The sequence below is a fragment of the Lactuca sativa genome, chromosome 4, assembly GCF_002870075.4.
Source record: "Lactuca sativa cultivar Salinas chromosome 4, Lsat_Salinas_v11, whole genome shotgun sequence".
Lineage (NCBI taxonomy): Eukaryota > Viridiplantae > Streptophyta > Magnoliopsida > Asterales > Asteraceae > Lactuca > Lactuca sativa.
Window position 1 is genome coordinate 198,268,275 of NC_056626.2, and position 18,733 is coordinate 198,287,007.

The 18,733-nt window shown below is 35.9% G+C and overlaps 1 protein-coding gene across 1 annotated transcript; it reads right to left on the bottom strand.

The window, feature by feature from the left end:
* Window positions 1-14,317: 14,317 nt before the first annotated feature.
* LOC111888481 (protein PHYTOCHROME KINASE SUBSTRATE 3) lies at window positions 14,318-15,232 on the bottom strand. Its single transcript, XM_023884650.2, has one exon. It carries the CDS (start codon window positions 15,230-15,232, stop codon window positions 14,318-14,320), a length of 915 nt encoding a protein of 304 aa, XP_023740418.1.
* Window positions 15,233-18,733: the final 3,501 nt, after the last annotated feature.

Here is an 18,733-nt window from a genome sequence, read left to right on the forward strand (position 1 = left end):
GAGTAAGGAGGGTACTAGCTATAGGCCACGGGGAAGCAGTTGCTGACCCGACAGTGGTGACTGGTACGTTCCTCCTCGATAACTCCTATGCATGCATTCTGTTCGATAGTAGAGCGGAGCGAAGCTTCGTAAACCATAAATTTTCTCGCATGCTTAAGCAACAAACACACGCACTCAAAGAACTATTCACAGTAGAAATGGCTAATGGAAAAACTGAAAGTACGAATAGCATATACTTAGGTTGTACCCTAACTCTAGATAACCATTCATTCCCCCATCGACCTCATGCCGGTCTCAATTAAAAGCTTCGACGTTATCATCGGCATGGATTGGTTAAGTCTCCATCGCGCCGACATCATGTGCTACGAGAAAGCAGTTCGTCTAAACCTTCCGTCTAATGAAACTCTTATAGTCTACGGCGACAAACCTAGTGAAAATCTCCGTATAATATCAAGTATTCAAGCGCAGAAGTATCTGCGTAAAGAATACCATGCATTCCTTGCTCACGTCGTCGACACGAGCCTCGAAACGAAAGAACTAAAGAACATCCCAGTAGTGAGCGACTTCCCCGACATTTTCCCAGAAGAGCTACCTGGATTACCTCCGCAACGACAGGTCGAGTTCAGAATCGACTTAGTCCCAGGAGCTACCCCAGTAGCCAAGTCGCCCTACCGCTTAGCACCAACTGAGATGCAGGAACTCTCTGGTCAACTTAACGAACTGCTCAGTAAGGGCTTTATAAGACCGAGTTTCTCACCTTGGGGAGCACCGGTTTTTTTCGTTAAGAAGAAAGACGGATCATTCCGTATGTGTATCGACTACAGAGAACTCAACAAACTGATGGTCAAAAATTGTTACCCTCTGCCTCGCATAGACTATCTATTTGACCAACTGCAAGGGGCGAATTATTTTTCCAAAATTGATCTGAGATCCAGATATCACCAGTTACGAGTACTAGAGGAGGATGTGCCGAAGACAGCCTTCCGAACTCGTTACGGACATTACGAGTTCGTGGTAATGCCATTTGGATTGACCAATGCGCCTGCAGTCTTCATGGATCTGATGAATAGAGTATGCCGACCTTACTTGGATCAGTTTGTCATCGTTTTCATTGACGACATCCTGATCTACTCCTGAAGTATGGAAGAACATGGCGATCACCTGCGACAAGTTCTAGGGACATTACGAAAGGAGAAACTTTATGCGAAGTTCTCGAAATGTGAATTTTGGCTCCGAAGAGTCGAATTCTTAGGACACGTGGTAAGCGAAGAGGGAATCCACGTGGACCCATCCAAAATTAAAGCCATTAAGAACTGGTCAGCACCAAAGACGCCTACTGAAATTCGTCAATTTCTAGGTCTCGCTGGCTACTATCGCAGATTCATTCAGAACTTCTCCCGAATAGCGAAACCCCTTACAACCTTGACCCAGAAAGGTGTGGCCTTTGACTGGGAAGAGAAACAAGAGAGAGCGTTTCAAACGCTCAAATGAGCCTTGTGCACCGCGCCAATACTATCCCTCCCCGAAGGGATAGAAGAATTCGTAGTCTATTGCGATGCATCCAATCAAGGGATCGGGTGTGTTCTGATGCAGCGAGGTAAGGTCATCGCCTACGCCTCGAGACAGTTGAAGACGCACGAGGTTAACTACACGACCCACGATCTTGAACTGGGAGCAGTGGTGTTTGCTCTAAAGATCTGGAGACATTACTTGTACGGAACGAAAAGCACTATTTTTACCGACCACAAGAGTTTACAACACATTTTCGATCAGAAGGAGCTCAACATGAGGCAACGACGGTGGGTCGAGCTATTCAGTGACTATGAATGCGATATTCGTTATCATCCGGGTAAAGCCAACGTAGAAGCAGACGCCCTGAGTCGGAAAGAATATTCTGGTCGCAAAGTCAAGTCATTATCAATAACCATCCATTCACACTTGTCTAAGCAAATTCAGGCGGCTCAACTTGAAGCCATGAAACCTGAAAATATGACGAGTGAATCCCTTAGAGGAATGGACAAGAATTTAGAAGCCAAGGGTGACGGAGCCTTATATTTCATGAACCGGATCTGGACACCGAAACACGGTGGTTTCCGAGACTTGGTCATGACCGAGGCGCACAACACTCGGTATTCCGTCCACCCAGGTTCAGATAAGATGTATCTGGATCTTAAAAAGCTATACTGGTGGCCTAATATGAAAGCAGAGATTGCTACCTTCGTAAGTAGATGCCTTACTTGCGCAAAGGTTAAGGTCGAGTACCAGAAGCCCTCTGGTTTACTACAACAACCAGAGATTCCAGAATGGAAGTGGGGGCGGATCACTATGGATTTCATAACCAAGTTGCCCAAGACAACGGGTGGACTTAATACCATATGGGTCATCGTCGATAGATTGACCAAGTCTGGACACTTTCTACCTATCAAAGAAACTGACAAGATGGAGAAACTTACGAGAACATATATTAGGGAAATCGTACGGCTTCATGGTGTACCTATGTCCATTATCTCCGATAGAGATAGTAGGTTCACCTCAAGATTCTGGCAATCATTACAACATTCCTTAGGAACAAGGCTAGACATGAGCACATCCTACCATCCACAAACCGACAGACAGAGTGAGAGGACCATCCAAACACTGGAAGATATGTTGCGAGCCTGCGTGATTGACTTTGGGAAGGCATGGGATACTCAATTACCCCTTGTCGAGTTTTCCTATAATAACATTTATCACACGAGCATCAAGGCTTCTCCATTTGAAGCTCTCTACGGCCGAAAGTGTAGATCTCCTCTGTGCTGGGCTGAGGTGGGTGATACCCAATTAGCCAGGGGCAAGCTTCCGACAGTACTCTCACCGGTCCGGAGATCATTCGGGAAACGACAGAGAAAATCGTTCAGATCTGTGAACAATTAAAAGCCTCTAAAGACCGACAGAAAAGCTACACTGATAAACGAACAAAAGCATTGGAATTTCAGGTGGGAGACAGAGTCCTTCTCAAAGTCTCACCCTGGAAGGGCTTGATACACTTCGGAAAGCGTGGGAAGCTTAATCCGAGGTACATAGGGCCTTTCGAGATTCTTGCAAGAGTCGGCCCCGTAGCTTACAAACTCGACCTACCTGACGCACTTCGTAACGTACATTCTACATTCCACGTATCTAACTTGAAAAAGTGACTGTCCGACGAGACTCTTGTAATCCTACTCGACGAGATCGAGATCAACGAGAGCCTCAACTTTGTGGAAGAACCAGTAGGGATCATGGACCGTGAGGTCAAGCAGACAAAGCAAAGTCGTATCCCTATCGTGAAGGTTCGCTGGAACGCCAAGCGAGGACCGGAATTCACTTGGGAACGCGAGGATCAGATGAAACTGAAATACCCTCATCTTTTCGCTTAATTGTTTATAACTTCTTGTTTGCTTAAATTCTAATTTCGGGACGAAATTCGTTCTAACGGGGGGATGATGTGACAACCCGAAATTTCCATTTTGTACGAACATTATCTATTCAATAGGAGCTAGTCCAGTTTCAATGAATTTCTGATTTGTCCGAATAAGATTGTGTACATTAGGGTTTACATTTAAGGAGATATCAGGAGAGTGGATGCTCATGGGTTTGTGAAACTTGAGCATTTCAAAACTTCATAATGTTAGAGTCCAATTCCAGAATAAAAATATTTTCTGCCAAAATATTTCAGGACTATAAATAGATTTCTGAACTAAATTCATTCATTATTCACATTTCCAACAAGAGAAAATCCATATTCTCTCTCACGGATCTTCGGGTTTTCATCCCAAATCGTGAGTACACTTCTCTAGTTGTGTTATAATGTTTGTTTTATGCTTATTAACATAGATTACATGTCTAATATATGAGATCCAGGAACGTTCTTAGAGAGTAAACTCCAAAATGGAGCTTTAAGGCTATCTAGTCCCAATTCCTTGTTAGACAACTAGTTTAGCATATTATGTTGGATCATTTGAGGCTAGAAATCATTCAAGAACACCAAGTTTTAGGAGTTTACGGCCCAATAATTTCTTGGACCGTAAACACCATTTTCAAGGGCAAAATAAGCCCTAATCACCCCCTAAGGCTTTAGACTATTACCCTCAAATACTTGTAGCTAAAATGGGGACTAAAACACATCAAAATCATCCCTAAAAGGGAGTTTACAGCCAAGAAATGCTCTTGGGCCGTAAACTCCAAGTAAAGGCACCAAAGTGTGCCTAAAGTCCCCCTTAGCCTAAATCAAAAGCCTAGAAATTATCCTACTTGTGCAAGGGACTTAAAAGAATTAAAACATCCACCCCATGAGAGTTTACGGCCGTAAAATCTAAGGGGTATGGTCTTTAGGCCGTAAACTCCTCAAAGGAGTGTTATCTATGCCCTGAACTACCCAAAGGATTAAACCACCAAGCTAGGCTTATTCTAGAATTCATTTAGCACCTTAAAACACCCAAATCCACCAAGAGTGGAGTTCACGGCCGTAAACTCAAGGGTTTACGACCGTAAACTCCTTGTGTGGGGTTTTATGGGTAGTAAACTCCTATACAAGGCCCTTTAGTGCATTAAACCCCTTTTGCCTTGTCCCATAACAACTTAGATGCAACCATTAGGAGCTATAACACTTATACAAAGTGTTTACATGTTCCTAAGTGTCCCAACTTATTTCATTAAGTTATTATTTGACTAATTAGTTATATATATATATGTTTATTATATGATAACTAGGCTCGTGCGTGTGAACAAGTCTCCGTTTGCCACATAGCACGGTATCCGACACTACAATCCAAACCAGTCACCACAAGTGAGTTCATACCCCTTTAATTAACCTTTGAAATGCTTTTAAATGTTTTAAATAATTTATGGGGGGGATACAAGTTCAATGCTTATAGTTATTGAAATCAATCACATGTGATTGCATTAATCACATGTGATTAATAACTAGAAAACCAATGATTTTATCACTGTTCAAACTGTTTATCAAACTGCTTTACTTCAAAATATTTTACAAACTCTTTTACTTATCAAATGCTTTTATTTAAACTTTGTTATACTTCTTATAAATTGCATGCCCATATATGTATAGATATATAAGCAATGTATTAAGGGCTTAGGAAGGCCATCCGCCCTATTTCCTTTTTTTCGATTTGGATGTGGTCTGGTGGGATTTCAGGTGACCATCCGAAGGTCGTTTCAATATTAGTTATATATCAAATATACATATATAGACATAAAAGTACTTCCATATTCATGCGTACTATACACATCACTAGAAAGTTACCATCGGGGTAACACAAGATCATACTACTACAACTTCTAGATCAATGAGTCAGTTCATTCATGAGTCTATACATTACATTACTACGAGAACATATACAACTATACTAGAAAGTGAACATATACAACTATACTAGGAAGAGAACATATACAACTATACTAGGAGGAGAACATATACAACTATACTAGAACGAGAAACATTACACTACATATACAAGAATACGTTAACAATTGTGATCCACTGGATCGGAGCATGCCTTAAATGTCATGGCCCGAGTTATAGCTAGAATTATCTTGGAGGGAGAGCGTGAGTTTGCGTATAGGTCTATATTGGATTGACTATCCTACACCTTGCTGCTAGCTACAGCCGGACCTGCAGGTCTGCGGGTGCCAAACGTCATTCCGTTATTACGACCATTCGTATGTCGTTGTTACCAGTCGATAGTATGGTGCAATTATCACATTATACCTTAATATAAATCCGGTTTAAGGTAGTTAGTACAGCAGTAGTTCCTATAATACAAAACTACAGTACTACAATGATTTACCCATTACATATTTTTAGTGATAACCTCACTTAAACATTAATGTACAAACTATATTTGTTAAATGATAGTTACACTTGGGAAATTACACACTTTTACAACAAACGAGCATACAAAACAGTTAAGCCTTGGTAGAAGGCTACTTTAATAGAAAATATAGGTTTTTCTGAGAGATTCAAACTTTTACAAACACTTACATACATTTTACAAACTTATACTTGTGACACGTTCAAACGTTTTGATAACAAACACCGACACTAAAATACTTATGAACTCACCAGCTTAATGCTGATAAACTCTTTCAAAATAACTTGTATTCTCAGGTCATCAGTAGACAGGTACCGATGCTAGCTTTTGAGAAGATGGAGCGCGTTCAAGACTCATCATATTATTTTGATTTACATTATATTTTTGGTGTCTAAAACTGTACAGAACAGAACACGCTTGTATTAAAATTATATATTTAATGCAATGGATGATGTTGTTTGCTTATTTACATTTACTGTGTTGTGATACTGTACATGACGTCCTCCGCCCCAGAACGTTTCCGCCGTTCTTGGTTTTGGGGTGTGACAATTTGGGTTACGGCATCCCTCTCCCGAATTGTGGAATATTGTGTTGGGTCCTAGCCTTAGTATATCATTTGGGTGATTTACTAAGGACACAATAAATCAACTAACTTGAATTCGTTTTCTCCCGTTTTGTAGATGTCAAAGTATGACAGTCATGGTCTTCCCAAATTTCAAGGAAAAGGTGTTCCTGCTAAAAAGTAAGCTATTCCGCTATTCAAGTAAAGAATCAAGGTGGACTAGTTTGATTTCACTTCCTCCTCCTCCTCCCGTTGTTCTCCCTAACCCACAAGATCGAAGAATTGAAAGGTTCAATGTCACTAAAGCCCTATTGGCAATGAAACATGAAGGTGGTAAGCCCGTGTGTGCCCATGTTCTAGGAATGAAATTACACATCGATAGGTTGATCATGTTGGGTGCGTCATTCCCTAATAAGTTGGCTGTAGATTGGGTTCTACAGTCACTCCCTGATTCATATAATGAGTTCAAAAGAAAGTATTATATGATAGATCATGACACAAACCTCATTGACCTAACTTACATGCTTATTGCTGCTGAATCAGAAATGATTTGGCAAAGCAATCGAGCATATTTGTTGGGAAAGTCAACCAACCATGCTTCCGAGGACGTTCTAGGAGAACCGACCTGCGTTTGCTGCCAAGTGAAAGGGCGTTGGATACAAGTCTGCCCTAAGAGCCTGAAGAGTCCAGAAGATGGGAGAGTCAAAGAGTATGGATGTGCTTTAGGTAAAATCCATTATCTAACTCCATTAAGTTCCTATTCATTGATTCTTAATACATAATGTGATAAGATTGCATTTGAATGTTTTGCAGGATCAGTGAAAAGAGAGGAAGCCTGGTGGAAAAGCAAGATGAGTCTGATCACGAAGAGATGGATATCGATCACATGGATTCGAAGATTAGATTTTGAGCTTAGAAAGTTATGATAGAGTTGTTAGGAATATTTGATTACATATTTTTTCAGTTGATTTTGTATTGTAAGGACAAATGTTTTCCGCTGCTTTTATGAATAAAATAAATTTTTGTTTGACGTATTTATTTATTTATTTATTTCCTTGCAATGAAATCGTTATGAAAAATTGATGTTTGCATATTTCTATAACGAATGGATGTGATTCTTAATTATGTTATTTGTGGAAAGGTCAAGAATTTACCAAATAGGGAAAGTTTCTCATCGCCCAAGTTTCAATTGGATAGAGACATGGAATCATATAACTTGGTTGCATGATAAATGAGAAATTTCATATTTGAAAAATTAGACTAATTCATTGACAAAGTGTCAAGTGAAGGACTAGGAGATCGAGTACACAAGGTTGTGTGTTGATCAAGTCCACCACAAGAGTGACAAAGATATTCATCATGATTTACTAAATGTTTAGTGGATATGATTATACTTATAAGATTAAGTGTAGTTCCGAGTTGATTTGAAAGAGTTTAAATCAACAGCAGAACGAATAAGAAGAATCAAGTAGGCAGAAAAATAAAAGTTTCTCTATTCTAAGAAGAAGGGAGAGTACCTTTTATTATGTTTTATGATAGGTATTAATGATTAAGAACCATATCTCAATTGATCCTCTAAATGAGTATTTGTGCAATTGTATGTCTAAGAAGAGGAATCAAGAATTGAAGAAACGGTTAAATCAAGAAGTCAATCATACTTCGTTTCAAAACCAAATCTTAGAGTTAAGATTGTGACATTGAGTGACAAGTATTAGGAAGGTTGATAACATTCATCAAATGTGAAAAGTTGTGATGTCTTGGATAAGACAAAGACCAACTAGGACCAATTTTATGAAGTGTTTTGTCTTGATAAAAGCTACACTAACTCTTGAATATTTGTTCGTCAAGAAATGTTTATTGACAAAAGAATCTTATATGTCAAGGAGTCAGTGGGAGTCTTAATGGTCTTGAAAAGTTTCAAGAACTAATCAAGAATAAACCTTATCAATCATCACTAGCACACGACTTGAGGTTTACAACCTATCATGTTGACATTATCTTGTTTCTGTGCAATTTCAATTAAGTTAATTATTCATGTGAGTTCTATGAGTTCTCATTTGAATGCAAAAAAGGCAAGGACCTTGATCAATGAAAAGTACATTGATAAGAAAAGGGTGAGCTGCTTAACTACTTGGAAGACATGGTGGGCACTCGTGTTACCATAAGGCAAGAAATCAAGATTAAGAAAGTTCGGTCCATAAGAGTTTGGATTTGTCGCAAACTTTGGTTTTGACAAATTCGCATGGATAGGAACACATACACCATTAAAATCTAAGTGTCATAAGATTCCTTCCTTCATGAAGATGACTGTGAGGAAATGCTTTCACCAAGAGAGATTTTAAGAAGATAGTGATTGTAAAATTGTATTCTCGAATTCGATTATGGTCACGGTATCCCTTTCCATGATTCGAATTGTGAGATTTGGCAATTAGTCTGAATTGTTTAGACACACATATGAGCTATCTAAAGCAAAGGTGTATAAGACTAAGAAGTTTGATAAAAGATTATCAAAGTATTAGGTATTAGAAATATGAACTTAAGAAATTCAATAGGTATTGTTTTTCTAGAAATTGAGCTGTTTTCTGAATACATGTCAAAGCTAGTGGGAGTATAAGTGTTATGCTATTATAATCATCATGATAGTGGGAGCATAAATATTACGCTTGTATGATTATTAAGGCAAGTATTGCAAGTTAGCAATATCAATTATAGAAAACAAGAGTTATACTTTGCAAAGTCGTAAGGGTTGAATAGTTGTTTTGCTATAATTAAGGGAGAGAATATCATGCTTCATTTAAAATCTAAAGGCTTAGGTTGTGGAATGTTAATAAATTTAGTCAAAGGATACATAGTGTGTTCTTAAATTTCGATTATGATTACGGTATCCCTCTTCATAGTTCAAATTGTGAGAAAGTGACACATAAATTATTATGGCAAAAGATTCATAAAGTATCGTATCTTTTATTATCGTGTCCCATACGCTTCGGGTATAGGATTGATTGCCAGTGCTATTATATTTGACCATTCTAAAATTTTCCAAATTTCTAGCGCATTTACAGGGAAAAAGGACTAGAATCGGTTTTGACTAATATAATTAAACAGCTATCAAAGGACGATCCAAAGCTTGCTAAGGATTGGTCGCTTGTGAGTAGTTGGAAGTATGATATTGCATGGAGCATATCGACATTATTATAAATAGATAAGATTCTATTAAGAATGAGTTGTCATATGGTAAGTATGGAAAGGTTTCCACATTGGGAGTTGGATATTGAGAATCTATGTCTAGATTAGAAACTTTTATGCAAAAGGATGTTCAAAGGAATGTACTTTGAGTGAGAGACATCACATCTATGGAATTGTCTTGTAACAATTTCTGATAGAGAACTTTGTAATTTCATTGGCAATAGTCATTGTGATTTTTGTGCTATAACATTACAAAAGGATCATTGCATAAAATGTTAGAATCTAGCATATTCTATAAGTAGCAAGAATTTGATATTCTTACACTTGTGATAGGAATTGGGAGTTGTGAAATGAGTGCGAATTGGAAATGTGTTCATTTGACCTATTTCACAAAGTAAGGACCGTAGGTAAACATTGTGTGCATGCTAAGAGCATGGGATAAGTATAGTTATAATTCAAGTAAGAAGTTGATTACCCGAAACAACAAATAATGAGTAATCGATTTGGTGATAAATAAAAGGTGTTTTATTTATACTCAAAGGTTTGAGGCCATATGGGATTAGTATTATTCTTGTGTTTCACTTTGCATTTTTTGACTTCCTGAATAATTAAATTGGTTCAGAACAATCAAATTATTCGAACCGACCACAGTCGTTCATATGTTGGAAGTAGGTATTAATGAAGACTGTCGTGAATTGGTGTGTGGATTGTCTAAAGTGTATTAGACATAAGCAATTGTTTTCTGCAACGTTCATGAGTGCTTATGAATATGATTTGAGCATTGGATTAAACCCACGCTCACTTGGATCACTTCATGAATTTCATCATGAGTGATTGGTGAGACGATAACATTTTATATTCTTGAAACCGAGATGTGTGAGTTGTATCTTGCGAGTCGGTTGCACATTGATAATATGTAAACGCACCAATAACTTGTTGTTATAAAACATATTATTATGTGTAATTCGGTAAGTAAGTGCAAGCGAGCATTGAGTCAAAGTTTATCCGTTCCTTTTATCCAAAGTAGGATAAAAGCGATATCTTTGGGCCCCTCGATGATTTAGTGATGGCACTTAAGTGCTTGGACAAGTCGGGAATAATTTGATGTGATCAATTGTAGTCTGTTGTCAATCGTCATAAATCGGAAGTCGGGAAATAGTATAGAGAGAATGATTAAGTTCATGTCTCATATCTATACGATATCTAGAATGGAGGAATATATGATCCCTTATCTAAAGGACACGCGTATCTGATAAGATCAGAGTTGACAGTGGCTTTGGAAAGCTACGATTGCAGATCAGGATCTGAAGTCATACGCAGAATAGTTATTAGACTTATCTAAGTGGGAGACTATTGGATTAGTGTCTAAGTCCATAACTATTTAGGTATGTACTTGACCCGATGGTGCATGGTCCTTTTGGGTTGCCTTCACCAAAGCAACTTGATAGGATGAATTATGGAGAGAAATGATTAATTATGATTTATTAATATATTATGAGAATAATATATTAAAGGAAAAATCATATTGTTTAATTAATATTATTCAATAATTAATTAGGAATTAATTTTGTGGCTAAAAGACATTAACTAAACTTAAGGGACTAGAACTGTCAATTGTATGATAGTTGAATATTGGGCTAATAGACTCCATATTAGAGGGGTGGACGAATTCTAAGGGGAAACCCATTAGAAATCGTCCTAGGCCTCTAAGGAGGGAGTTCATTGGTTGCTTAGGGCCTAAGCATCCAAATTATGGTTTCCTTGTTAGATAACCCTAATAGCCTCACTATTTAAAGGACCCTTGAGCCCCAAAAACATGTTGAACTTGTTCTCTAGGGTTTCCACATGTTTTGGGCAGCCTCCTCTCTCCTTATTCTTCATCCTCTTGCTCTTGGTGTTTGTGAGCCATTAGAGGAGTGACAATTGTGACTCTAAGGTTTCTAAAGTCATTACAAGGAGGATTTGAGATTGTTATTGCTACATAACAATCAAGGTAATATCTTAAACTCATTATTATGTTAATATTGATTATCATATGCTAGATTTAGGGTTTAAAGTCTTGGATGAATAGCATGTACCATAGAGAAACCTAGATCCAAGCATTAGGGTTTGCATGAGCACATAGAATGTTCTTATGGCCAAAACCCATCAGATAGGAGGTAAGATTAAATTACACGAATGGTCTCTATAGTTTGGGTATTTTGTGTGTTTGGTTCCTAACTTATTTTTTAACTCGAATGATCCATATTGTTTATTTTTGTTGTGCATTTGGTCTCTGTCTTACCTCAAAAGACTATTGTGTCCTTTTTAATTTATTTTCTTATTTAGGTATTTTTTATATATTTAAAATTTTTAATAGACCTCACATATCTATATCTCCTCACATTAAATCAAAACCACATTTGAGAAACTTAAGATGGGTCCCACCAGTCACCATCTCATCTCTCATGCTCCTCAACTTCTATTTCTTTTCCATCTTTATGAGATACAGATATGTAAGGTCTATTAATTTTTTTAAATATATAAAAAATAAATACATAAATAAGAAAATTAATTAAAAAAATAAATTAAAAAGGGCAGAGCCTTCTTTTAAGGTAAGACATGGACCAAATATACAACAAAAATAATCAGTTATAGATCAAACGCACAAATTACCCAAACCATAGGGACCATTCGTGTAATTTACTCTTACCTATCAGTTTGTTCACATCTAGGTAACTATTTTTTTGTGCACAGCTAGGTAACAAACCTTTTGGAAGTGTTCACATATGACCATTATGACCGGTTATGACCAGATGTAACATGCTACAGCCGGTCATAATTATCATATATGAACACTTCCAAAAAATATGTTACCTAGATGTATAAAAAAAAGATAGTTATCTAGATGTTAAAAAACTGAAAAGTTAATTAGCTTAATAAGTCGATTTCCCTTGTATTATGTACCCTTTTAATTATTAAAGGCCTATTTTTTATAGCGTAAGTTTAATTTTTAGTTCTTCTCCAGTTGTTACCCTTACAAATCTCGTAAAAGCAAATTTATTCTTGTGTCCTATCTTTCTTTAGTCCAGTCAGCGAGTCAACTTTCGTGTTTTTGAAATCTCTCTATTCTATTAAAAGAATAAGTTTATTCTTCTTTTGTCATGTGTCATCCTATTAAGCATCCTAATTAATGTCATGTCACTTGTCAACCTATTGATTCTCCATTTCAAATTTCAAATTTTAAATTTTTCACTGTAATTACATTAAATTAATAACATTAAAATAAAATTACTACAGATTATAAGATGATATAATTTTATGTATTTATAAATCAACGATTATAATTGTATATATATCTAAAAAAATCTCTTAATTAATAATTAATTAATAGTTTTGAGTTTTTACTATGAAAATTTAATTAATTTTGTAACCATGGTTTCTACGGATTATAAACTAGTAGCTTATATATACATTAATTCCAATTATTGATCTAGATATTCTAGTAGCTTATATATACATTGATTCCAATTATTGATCTAGATATTCGAGACAAAGAAAGTGCTTTCCGTTTCATTTTGATATTATTCTCTTTGTGTTGCGACCGGTTGTCATCTCTGAATGTAGTTGACTCTAGTCCTCCCTTTCCACTCTTCATCTCTGTCCGACACCATTTCCTCTTTTCATTCTTCTCTGGGTTGGTAATTCACAAATTTGATTACTAATTTGGAAATATTTTACAAATTAACCACAAAGGAAGTTAAAATGTTTAAATTTTAAAACATAAAACCTAGATTAGTACAAAGGAAGTTAAAATGTTTCTAGCCCAGCGGTATTGATATTCTCCTTCCTCTTTGAGGTCGACGGTTCAAACCTCGTTGTGGAGATAAGTGAAATAATTTATTTGTAATTAATATATATTTATGGTTCCAAAAATAATAAAAAAAATAAAACCTAGATAAAATTTTATCCCCTTCCTCAAATTGGTTATAAGATAAATATCTACATCCATTAAAATGATTACATATACATTTCATACCTTTTTTTTCTATTGGATGGGTACGTGCTCACAACATAGTGAACATACCCCGCAATTAAAGGGGTACTTATAAAGATTTGAGACAGCATCAAACATCAAAAAGCGAAAGGTCTCATCTTTATGTTGCATATCCATATGCCTTTTCTCCTTTCGCATACCTTCAATGTCTCAAAGATAAAAACCATCATGTCTACATGACCCAAACTTGCAAATATTATTATAGTTTGTCACAGATTTTGCCATGGTTAAAGAGTGGGAAACAATAAGCAAGAAGAAACGGAAGAGAGAATTAATGAGAAGAATGTCATGGAGGTTGCCGCCAAAAGCCACGGGTGGCAGGCACCCCGAAGCCTTAACACAAAGTGAGGAGGAGCGGTTAGATCAACATCAACAAACACTAAAACACCACATTCTCAAAGTGTTGTCACTTTTTGAATCATTGATCTATGGTTGTAGGCCCTTTTCATACTTCAAATGATCAATTATTCTGAACCTAAAAAGTAATTATCACCAAACAAAAACACATATGAGCCATCACTCCATCATTCGGATATTTTCTAGACAAGGGTGGTCAGTTCTGAGGAAAAAAAATGCTTTAATTAATCTATTAGAAAAGCACAGCTTAGTTTATTACCAAATACACATAATAATACGTACACCCTTCTAATATACCTTTTATACATACATACCACTTTAATTAATTAATTAATGCTTCGTTTTATCCATTGTTCTATACACTGGTTCAGCTACTTGCACAGATTTGTTACTCTTGCAACCCAACAAACCATTCGCTAGGGTTTTCTGGGGTTTTTTTGGAGGCTCGATCTTCGTTTTTGCACTTGGTCGATTGTTGGAAGCTGTGTTGTAGATTGTGTGTTTTCCATCATAACCAGAATAAACAGACGATAATTCAGCTGCACTTGCTGTAACAACACTCCACTCGATGCTAGCCTCGCTAGGTGCATACTGCGTAGATGGACTCATGACACAGCTATGATCCGAGGGTTGCCATCCACTTTTTGAAAGATTCTCTATCTCGAACAAATCAGAGCTTGCTTCACTCGCCATGTCGTCACATATTACATTCTCTTTGCTCTTCGGAATGGCGTCCCATGTCAAAATCGACATTTTTCTCACGAGGTTTCTCGCTATGTCACCTTTGTTTATAATGGTTCCCGACCCAAAAACTTCCAGCGACATTCTTGGAAGTTCGTCGAGTTTTTCTTGTTTCTGTTCGGGTCTAAAGATCTCCATTGATGGATTCAGAACTGGGAATGCGAACTGGTCTCCTTGTTTGATGCTTTGCTGGACGTAAACAGCTTTTCTGGTCGAACAAGGTCCATGGAACCACCTCTTACCGAAGGCTCTACCATTCAACTTCCCCTGAGATGTACTCCGTTGCAGCAACGCCGTCTGATTGTTACTCCAACTGCTCGCCTCAGAAGCAATACTCGGAGTTCTTGCCGTAAATATGTTTGGATTCAGCCTGTGGAGATCCAAAACCGCCATGTCCGAGAACTTCTCTTCGGTGTCAAACATATTAACCACGCCTTCGATGGGTTTAAGATAACAAGAAAACGAAGCGACACGAAGATCCTGAAGGTTGTCTTGGGTTCCCATCGAGGGTTTTAATTCTGATAAACGGACTAAAAGTTATTAAAAAGATTTACAGTAAGGGAGAGTTGTACTTTGTTGATGGGTAGAGTTTTTCCTTTTAAAGACAAAAAGAATGCAACATCAAGTTGTAATGGCTAATGGGTCCGTATTTGTGCTGGTATATTAGGATCGTATGGCTAAGATTTTTGATGTGTTAATTAATAGAGTGGATGTGTTATAAATGTGGTCGGGTTGGAATTAAATATATATTCTCATTGAAAAATGGAATGAAAAGGAGGTAGGGAGGTCTTGGTGGCCATGGTGTGAGCAAGTGGCTCCATCGAGGATTTAAAGCTCGAGGCATTCCAATGGACCACGAGCTGTAAGTGCAGTTGATAATGTAGATTTCATTGATTACAAGCGAGCAAACATTCTCTCTTAGTTGTATATGTTCGTCGATTGATTGAAACAAGTCACTAAACTATACACCACAATCAATTGAACACTGTATGCTAATAATTCTCGATCATAATTTAATCTTTTTCTCATTTGGGATATCATACGGTTGTATACAGAAGGTTGTAAATGATATCTGAATATAATAGTATAGTCAATATTCCGATTTAAATGTGATATATTATAACCAAAGGGGATTTCGCATATATATCAAAGTGTTAAAAAAATGTGTCTTTTCTAACGGGTAATAAGATTTAAAAGGTATATATGTGTTAGTATTCATATTTGTAAATGAAAATAAAAAATAACCGGTACCTTTTTCATATAATATATAAATATGTAAGTAATGTATATTCTTAAAATAATAAATAATAATATGACAATAAATAAGAATGTGAGTATAATTAATTATTCATTTAAGTTAGGCTTTTTACCACTAAGCATATGAAACATGTGTTTGTCGTATACATAATTGTTTATTTAGTTAATGATGCTAAAATATGGTTATATATTCCAAAAAATAAAAAGTGCTAATAACAATGGATCATAAGTGGAAAGGCTACATACCAACAAATGGCCATATTTTTAACTCCTATCATTACTAGAAATGTGTGACCTTTATAGGGACAATAATAGCAATAACGATGACACCAAAATAAACCGTTTATATCGTGGCTATTGTTATATCCTTATGACATGTGTTTTTTTTGTTTTTGCATGATTTGAGATCAATCTTTTAGAGAACTGCTTTGTTTAGTTCTCAATAGATAATAGCAGAGTCACTTGTCGCCGCTAATGCTTTGCGAGGAAAACTCACGAGACTTTCCCTAGAATTTTCTTGGTGGCCGCTAAATACATAGTTGTCTTATTGCCACTAAAAGAGTCACCGCTAAAGAAGACGATGCTACTTTCTATGAATCATATTAACCATTTTCCTTTTCTCTTATCGTGATCAAGATCCATTAAAAATTCTTTCAATTGTTGTCGTCAACCCTTGCTTCGACTTTTTCTTTCGTCATTTTTTACCATTTGTGTGTCTTTGCTCAGTAATGTTGTTCCATTCATCATTCTTTATGATCCTTGTCTCATTGTGTGCCCTAATTTTTTTTTTTTTTCATTTTGTCGAGCAGAGAAACACCATAAAACTCATCATCGGCTATCGGGCTAATACCACCTTCACCAAGTATGTAATGTTCTTCTTTCTTGATGAATTTTCTACAAAGCTAGCCATGGATGCCATGCTACTAATTTCATCTAGATGTATTGAATGAATATTTTATAATTTTGATTTTGTGTGTGTGTGTGTGTGTGTATATATATATATATATATATATATATATATATATATATATATATATATATATATATATATATATATAGAGAGAGAGAGAGAGAATAAATCATTTATTCTTCTAATTTCATTTTAAAACTAGTAAAAGACATCCTCTATGCTTCTGATTTGGGACTGTTTTTGCTTTCATGACTGTTTCAAATCTTTGGGACTATTCTAATTTTCGTGACTATTTCAAAAGTAAGATTCTAGTTTGTATAAATCGCTTAGACTCAAAAAACAACCCCATATTGGATGCAGGGTCGGCCCAGCGAGTTGGGCTATGGCCCAGGGCAGCAAAATCGTAGGGACATCAATTTGGTCTAATTCTTATATTGTATATATAACTTTAGCCCAAAGTTTAATCCAATAAATAGCCCAACAGTGATAACTAACGTTTGAGGCAGTGTTTGAGGAATGAGGAGGACTGAGGAAACAAATCATCATCTCAAGCGTGGGCGTGAAGCACCTTGAGAAACCAATCGAACTTCTAGGAAAACGCATTGCTGAGATCGAGGATCATAGAGCCTTTAATCGACTTACATCTGAAATGAGTAAGTTTTCATCATTCTTAATTTCTCATTATAATTTCCCCACTTTTATCTAACTCTCTTAAACCCACTTGCTACTAAATATTGGCGAATTTCTTTACTTCTCATTTTAATCTCAGATTTCTCTACTGTAAGATTTCTTGTATTGTGATTTATGTAACATAGATTGATATAGTCACCAAAAATCTGAAGACTTTTAGTGTATTGGATTTCTAGATAGGTTTTGGTTGAGTTTTCTTTCTGAGCTTCATAATTTCTGTTTTAGTCTCTCTTATTCTCTACTTCTCATACTAATTTATGAGTTTTGACTTCTGATTCTTGTATTATTGAATAATACTAAGTTTTTTTATATGATTTATGCATCACAGGTCATCAAAAATTAGAAGAAGTTTGAGGTTTTCGATTTCTAATTTGGGGTCGGGTGAGTTCTATTTATGAATTCTCATATCTCTTATTATATTTTATTTTCTCTTATTTTCTGTTTCTCATTCCAATTTCTTAGTTCTAACTTATTTACATTTTCTCTTATTACTGAGTTAGTTCTCATACTACTGAGTTCTCGTATCTCTTATTACTGAGCTTGTTTTTTTTTATGTGACTTCTGAATAACAAATCACCGAAAATAAGAAGCTTGAGGTTTTGGATTTCTAAATCGGGTTTGTGTTAGTTTGATGTCTGAATTCTGATATCTCCTTTATGTTTTTTTTCTCATTGCAATTTCTAATTTATGTTCTATGTTTTTGTTTGTTGGTTTCAGGTGTTGGTTTGTTCGATTTCTTTTATGTTAGCTTTAGGTTATTCTAACTTTTTAGAGGGAAGAAGGCATAAATTTATTTCGTTGTTATTATGTAGTAGTTTTTTCAAATGAACTTGTATTTCAGATTCTATGATTTATTTTTCAGATCTTTTGACATCTTGAAGTGGAAACAAAACATAAACTTTGTTCATGTTGCATATTTCTTTGTTTAGCTTTTATAACTTTATTTGTTGATTTTAAAATATATGTAATCTAAAACAACCGTCACGTGCTCGAAAAAAATGCAAAAAATAAAATAAATAAAATAAAATAAAATAAAATAAAAAAACAACAACAACAACAACAAGAAAGTTTGAACAAATGCAATTTTTTCAATCTTTAATTGGTTTTTTGTTTAATGGTTCCAAATTAGTTTTTTTAGTTGAAGATTA